Source organism: Jaculus jaculus, chromosome 6 (assembly GCF_020740685.1).
Source record: "Jaculus jaculus isolate mJacJac1 chromosome 6, mJacJac1.mat.Y.cur, whole genome shotgun sequence".
NCBI lineage: Eukaryota > Metazoa > Chordata > Mammalia > Rodentia > Dipodidae > Jaculus > Jaculus jaculus.
Window position 1 is genome coordinate 39,019,894 of NC_059107.1, and position 7,369 is coordinate 39,027,262.

The window sequence follows — 7,369 nt, forward strand, 5'->3', positions numbered from 1 at the left end:
TGTTTTGAAACAGACCCTCAGTTTGTAGACATGGCTGACCCTGGAACTCACTAAGTAGTCCAGTCTGGCCATCTTCAAACTCAAAGTGATCCTTCTGCCTCAGCTTCCCAAGTGTTAGAATTACAGGCATGAGCTGCCATGCCCAGCTATGCCCCCCAACCAAAGGTAGGGTCTCACTCTAGCCCAAGCAGACCTGGAACTCACTCTGTAGTCCCAGGCTGGCCTCAAACTCACAGTGATTTTCATGCCTCTGCCTCCCAAGTCGTGAGCCACCATTCCTGGCCATATTTTTTTTTTTTTTAATTTTAGAAAGAGGGAGAGAAAATTGACATTCCAGGGCCTCAGTGACAGCTCTCAAACTCCAAATGCATGCACTGCCTAGTGGGCATGTGCAACCTTGTGCTTGCCTCACCTTTGTGCATCTGGCTTACGTGGGATCTGGAGAGTTGAACATGGGTCCTTAGCTTTTTCAGGCCAGCACCTTAACCTCTAAGCCATTTCTCCAGCCCTGTTTTTTTTTTTAAATACCAAAAGCAATATTTTTTATTTCTTTATTCAGAGAGAGAGAGAGAAGGGAGAGTGTGAGAATGGGTGTGCCAGTGCATACAGCTGCTGCAAACAAAGTCCAGATGCATGTGCCACCTTGTGCATCTGGGTTCTAGGACATTCAACCTGGGTCCTTTAGCTCTGTAGGCATGCACCTTAAATGTTAAGCCATGTCTCCAGCCCTGCTTGTTTTAAGATTCACTGGTGACATTAAATCTCAGACTTTAACATGTAGGACTGTGGGTTTCTGTCTTCTCGGGCTTTCTGGGCCGCACATGGGCCCTGTGCTATGGTTTTCCTGGGCCACCATCCCTGCCATCCTGATCTGCTCTGACCCCTTCCTGTGATTGCCTCACCCTCCACCTGGGGCGTTGGGCTGTTAGCCCAGGTGGTTTGGTGTCTGTGGTCTAACAGTTCACTGTGCAGAACCGGGCAGTCAGGAGAGGAACAAAACGTGATAAGTCATCACCCTGCTGGCTTGGTCCTGAGGCCCTGACATCCTGGTGCTGCAGAAATAGCTTGGGCCACCCCTACATGTCCACAGCTTTCCCTGCTCACCAAATGGGGACAGTGGCTGTAATGCTGGGTGTCAGTGGACCACCCTGCTGGCCCATACCTGGTTAAGTCCTACTGTGGCTAGACATGGTGAAGGAGAACAGCACGAGGCGGCGAAATTCCTTAAAGACTCCTTGGGCATCACCTTCAGAGACCGCTCAGGGCTTGAGAAGGCCAAGCAGGCCAGACCACAGCGGGACGGTAAGCAGGGGTGGGCAGTGGGGCAGGCCACAGATCTGCCTCTGGCCTGAAGTGCAAAGGTGTTTCCTCTGCCACAGAGCTGGTGGGTTAAGAAAAGCTAGGGACTGGAGTAAGAGCTGAATTTGTTAACTGCTACCAAGTAATTGAAGACTTTTTTTGTTCTTCCTGTTTATAAATGTGTCTGGGTCAGGAAAAATAAGTCATAAATATATAGCCATTCTCTTCCACAGTCCTTGGACTTTTTTCCCTGCTAGAGCCAGCAAGACTGTTGGCTTCTGCCCCTGGGGTCCCTGGCATACATCTGGCTTAGCTAGTGAGAGTTATCTGTGGGGCTGAATTAAAAATGGGAGCCATCCTCACCCTTCGGGGAGCTGTGTCTCAGGCAGGTCCTGTCCTCCACCAGCTTTACTGGTCCCACTTCCCTCATCTTAGAGGTCTAGCCGTGAAGGTGGTCATTTGTGGGGTTGCCAAGTGGGAGGAAGGAGAAGAGAGCAAAGGTTCAGTCGGTCAGGGATGACTTCCAGGAGGAAGATGGGGAACTGTAAGAGGAAGCATACTTTTTTCCCCTCACAGGTGTCGGTGGTAACCTGGTGGCCATTCAGACCAGCCGTATCTCCACCTTCCTGCATATGTGGAGCACCCCCGGGGTCCTGCCCCTCCAGATGAAAAAGTTCTGTCCGAACCCATGTTCCACTTTCTGCACCTCAGGTGGGTCTCTTCTTCCCTAGGCTGTGTGTATGTGAGGGGAGCGGTCATGTGACAGGACCAGAGTGGGGTAGCAGCCTGTCCTGAGGTGTGGGGACAGTGGTCACCATCTGAAGGTCTCTGCTTGCTTTGGCAGCCCCTCCGTATACCTTTAGTTCAAAAGACCAGACCCATGTTTAGACTTTTTGTCTCCTGGCATTCATGTTCCCAGGATGCCAACTTCTTCATGACCCAGTCTGAGGTCCATGAAGAAAAAAAAAACAGCCTGAAGGAACCCGCTGGAGTTCAAGGCCTCTGGCTGGTGCCCTTGGCCCTTGCCCTCCACTCGGTGTTTTCTGCTGCTTTCTCGCAGTGTCCAAGGTAGATATTGTGCTAGGTAGGAGGGTCGGAAGACGCATCTCCCTCTTCTTGCAAGTCCCAGTTATCTTTTCTTTTTAGCTTGTTTATTCCCCATCCCCTTGGTTTTTATTTTGTGGTGGTCTTTATTTGCCCAGACTGGCCTTGAATTTGGGGCTCAAATGATTGCCCCATCCTCAGCCTCCCAAGTACACACAGCTTCTGCTGTCTTTCTAGTCTGTCATTTCCTCATAGAGGAGCTTTTTCTTCTGTCATTTATTCACTCACACACATTGCTATACTCAGTTTTCCTTCACTTCCAGGACAGCATGCAGCCCCTGCTTACTCGTGTCCCTCCAGAATTTTACCTTCTTCCTTTTGAGTTTTCTTTTCTTTTTATTTTTTACTTATTTGCAGGCAGAGAGAGAGAGAGAGAGAGAGAGAGAGAGAGAGTGAGTGAGTGTGCGCGCGCGCATGTGCACATGCACGCTCTGGGATCTCTTGCCAGTGCAAGTGACACTTACGTCACTTTGTGCTTCTGGCTGTATATGGAGAATCAAGCCTGGACCGGGAGACTTTGCATGCAAACACCTTTAACTGCTAAGTTGTCTCCTCAGCCCCGGTTTAGTTTTTCTTTTCTTTTATTTAAAGAAAAGGAAATCATTTTTACTCAGGCATTGAATATGCCAGCCATGTGGTTTGCCTCTAAGCTGTACCCTCAACCCCCAAATAAAGCCTTTTGTTCTTAGTATGATTTCTCCTAATGATAGATTTTGTGATACACGGACTTTCCCCTTATTAGGATGAAACACATCATAGGTAAATGGAGACTTGCTTTTTATTGAAATTCTGTTTGAGAAGTCAGTCAGTCACATATTATAGTTTCAGAAAGTATTCATGGTTGAGTCAGGGTAAATCTGATTTATTGAAAGTTCTTAAACTCTGAGAGTAGAGGAAAACCCAAGGCTTTTTAACACAGCCCAGCTGTGTTCACAGAGCCACAGCAGCCCATGTAAGGTTAGCTGCTCACGGGCCCAGAGGCCAGCACTCTCCCCAGATGGCCGGCTTCTGCAAGCCCTCACAGCCCTGGCCGCCTTCCTCCTTAAGCACCTCCCCCACATGCCCTTTTCTCTGCTCAGAGTCCTCTACACCAAAGGCAGATCTTGGTCTAAGTGCCATATCCCAGTGAGGTCTTCAGACCTTCAGGAGTTGTCCCCAGTCATACATACCTCATGCCCGGCAATGCCACCTGAGCTTATATTCTTCACAGTATTTGTGGCACTTTGAAACAACCTTCCTTGTTTTCATATATGCTTACTCAATCCTTGTCTCTTTCCTCCAATGTCAGCCCTCTGAGGGTAGGGCCAGGAAAGGGTCCCCACCTGCTAGAGCCTGGCACATCACAGATGCCCAGCAAACACTTTGGGATGAACAGATGAATGTGGGTGCCTCATCAGCGACTGTCCTGTGCCAAGGTGGCTTCTGCTGCCAAGCAGGTCACGTGGCCCTCTTGGTTCTGTTTCCTCCAGAAGTGAACTCTGTGTCAGCCCGAGTCCTGCTCTTTCTGCTGATCCCAGGCCATCTGATTTTCTTCTACATCATCTTCCTGGTGGAAGGCCATTCAGTGACAAACAGCAAGTCCTTCCTGGTGTTTTATCTGCTGGCGTGCCTGATCCAGGTAAAGAGTGCAGGGGAGAAGTTTGGCCTTGTGAGGTTCGTGGCCAGCAACTCAGATCCACTGGACTGCTTAGCTCCACATTGCTAGGGGAGGCACCAAGCACAATGAGGGGTCCTGGCTCCTGGGCACACAGGACAGTTTCCATCTTCCAAGGCTTCAGCTAACTTGTTCAACTTGTTCGAACCCAATGGGATGGGCATGGTCTAGAGAACACAGAGGCAAACACACGCTGACACTGCACACCCCACACTGCACACCTTGTATACCACATGACTTCCCCCACACCCTTCACAGTGCACACATGCTGCATTCCCCTGGCCACTTAGTAAATGGTTTGAAGAACAGCCTCAGGATGCATTGTGTCTGTGAAACAGGCTGACTCAACAATCCACTGCCCAAAGAGGGTGGGTGGGCCAGGAGTCAGGCCTCTGCTGGGCATGCTGGAAGGCTCAAGTAATGTTCCTTCAGGACTGGCAGGTGACGACAGCAGTGGGGGAGTCAGCTCATACTGCCTTGGGTGGTATTCGACACACTGCCTGCAGAGACTCCAGCTGATGCCCCATTGGGCCTGGAGCTTCTGTAGAGAGGCCTCTGGGGAGCACTGTGGGCAGTTCGAGGAGGGTGCTGTTACTATCAAGTCTGTGGCATTTGCAGTCCCAACATGATACACACTTCAGAGGCCAGGCTTGGGTGAGTCCAAGAAGTCTTCCCAAGCGCATGCAGTTATGGAGAAGGGACCTGGCCAGGGCTGGATGGACTTCCGGACAGTTTCTAGGAGGGCTGAGCCAACCTCCCAGGGAGAGGGGTTCAAGCAAACCCCAAGTAGAAGTACTGGCAAGACCCCAGGAACGGGGCAGCAGCAGGCCACAGCTGACCAGCGACAGCAGGTCTCAGGTGCTCAGGAAGGCTGGGAGAAGGACCTAGTTACCAGGAAGTGAACGTGACAGTTGAGTTCTGTGCCATTGCGTGAGTTCAGAGCTGTGCCTCAGGCCCTGCTGCGCTCGGTTTGTGCTGCTGGGAAACTGATAGGAGAGGTCTGTTTGACAAATAGTCATGGTTGAAGGGGCCAACCATCATGGCACCCGTGTTTGTTTTTAACAGAACATAGGAAAGTGGAAAGGAAGCCTAACAAGCCACGTACTATAGGTCCTGTAAGTGAGGAGCAGGAGAGTGGGAGAAGGCCAGGATGGCTCCTTTACAAGAGCTGCTGCAGACCTAGGGGACCAGCCCCCTCCCCCAACACAGTACTGATCCATTCATGGCCCAGCTGCCTTCCTCTGGGCCCCAGCTCTTAAAGGTCCCACCACCTCAATACCACCAAAGCGGGATTCAGGCTTGTAGCCGCAGCAGAACTGGAGGAAGGGAACAAGCTGGAGTTGTCATGTCCACTTTTTGTGTCCTTGAAACCCAGCTGCTGCTCCTTGGTGATGCATGGTCTCTTTTTTTTCCCACCTTGCTCTCCTGACAGGTGATAATCCTACTGTACCTGGCAGAAGTGTTGGTTCGTCTGATCTGGCACCGGTCCCTGGATCCTGACAACCATTGTATCCCCTACCTCACAGGGCTGGGGGACCTGCTGGGCACTGGCCTCCTGGCACTCTGCTTCTTCCTCGATGAACTCCTGGGGAGCAAAGCAGAGCTGGCTGGCCTCTCAGAACTGGCCTCCGTGCCTCCCTGACCGAGCCCAGCCAGATGCGGCTCGCAGTGGAACTTCCTTACACCGACGGGGTCCATGGTGGAGTCTGCTGTTGTTTAGGCCTTGGGCTGGTTGCCAGCCTGCCTCTGTGGTGGCCTTGTCAATGTGCCAAAGTGCCCACACACCTTGACTCTGGAGCTGATCGATAAGTTCAAGACAGCCCTAAAATAAACAGGAACTTTGCTTGCGAGTGTGTGTGCACCTGGAATGCATGTGGATGTGCCTACACGTGTGTGGAGGGCAGCTGTTCCGAGCTGAGCAAGAGGCATGCTGACCAGCCGAACCTGGATTAGATGGAGCCAGCTGGGGCCCCTTTGTGTTCCCAGGTCTCAGGACTGCTGCCATCACTGGACTCCGCTCGCTGGGCTGTGCTGCTGTTACCCACCACAAATGTGCACCCCTCCCTGGGCCGGCCCCAGTCCCCCTCACCTGTTCCACAATTTAATCTTCTTGCTGCTTTCGTTTTATTTCCCTATTGTTTTTTCACAGAGCCCTCTGTTTAGGCTTCAGCAATGAGACAAGTAATAAATAAAGCACAGATGAGACCGTGCTCAGCCTCTCACATCCTTCAAGTGGGCGACTTGCAGGAGCTCTGACGTCTTCCTAGTAGAGCGTTCCTAGTGTGGTCTCCAGTCTGGCAACAAGGAAACGTCAGAAACGCACATTCTGCTGCAATCCTACCTCCAGGCTGCCTCAGGAGCCTTTGGGGGTAACACCCCCATATGGGTTTAGCAAACCTCAGGTGACTCCCACATACTTGAACTGAGTTTCACTGTCCCACAGCCTCACCCTTGGTTTTGGATTGGCATACAAGAGCTTACAGGTGTGTGGGGCACATGTGGTGTTTTGATGGATGTCATCATGTTTATGAAGCATGCTTACTCCCCGTTTCTTATCCACACATTGCAATGACCTTAGGTCTGGTTTGGTAAAATAGATGTCTGTTCATTCCGTCATCAACCATTGCCATAGATGCTCTGTCGCTCAGCGTCCCAGTTAAATATGGCGTACAAATAACTGAGTACCTGGGGCTAGGCGTCATGGGGGTGTCACCATCCGGGGCTCACTTAACCTGGAGCAGAGCTGGCCTAAGATGAGCCATGGTCTCTAGTGAAAAGAATATCCCATCTCCACCTTCTGCCCTTTCATCTCCAGTGATGTCTCCCGTTGTCCAAACCCAAGGAGAAGTTCAGTGCCTGAGCAGGTTGGTGGTCCCTGGAGGTCTCAGCTGCCGGAGGCACGGAACCAGGTGGTCTGCCTGAAGCTTTGCATGTAGTAAAGATGTGACCAAGACAGGAGTCCAGCAGAGCCCTCAGAAAGAGGCATTGAAGCTGAGGCCCAAGGAGGAACAGGAGATAATGAGGTGTTGCCTAAGCTAAGAACACTAAGTGAAGCCCAGGTGATAGGAATGGAACATGGTGCTGAGAGGCCAGGGAAGGCCATGCATCCCAGACCCTAGGTTCGTTTCTAATTTTAGTCAGAGAATTGAATTTTAAAAACACTGAGAAAGATAGTTACTACTGAGAGAAGTAGTGCCAAGGAAAGGTACCCAACGTGGCTAGAGATCCCATGTGGAGGGTCTAAGGAAAAGCGTGGAAAGAAAAGAGAAAGTTTAAGGAGTTCCTGCCATGTAGGAAGCTGGAGGGAATAAA

At 51.1% G+C, this 7,369-nt stretch overlaps 1 protein-coding gene across 3 annotated transcripts in view; it reads left to right on the forward strand.

Moving 5' to 3' along the window:
* Positions 1-6,267, forward strand: part of Slc41a3 (solute carrier family 41 member 3) — a 52,134-nt gene extending 45,867 nt beyond the window's left edge. For all 3 annotated transcript variants that reach the window (XM_045152418.1, XM_004671682.2, XM_045152419.1), the window contains exons 9-11: positions 1,876-2,010; positions 3,873-4,021; positions 5,490-6,267. In XM_045152418.1, coding sequence (XP_045008353.1) covers positions 1,876-2,010; positions 3,873-4,021; positions 5,490-5,699 — 494 coding nt within the window. In that variant the 3' untranslated portion in view covers positions 5,700-6,267. The remainder of the gene's footprint in view (positions 1-1,875; positions 2,011-3,872; positions 4,022-5,489) is intronic.
* Positions 6,268-7,369: the final 1,102 nt, after the last annotated feature.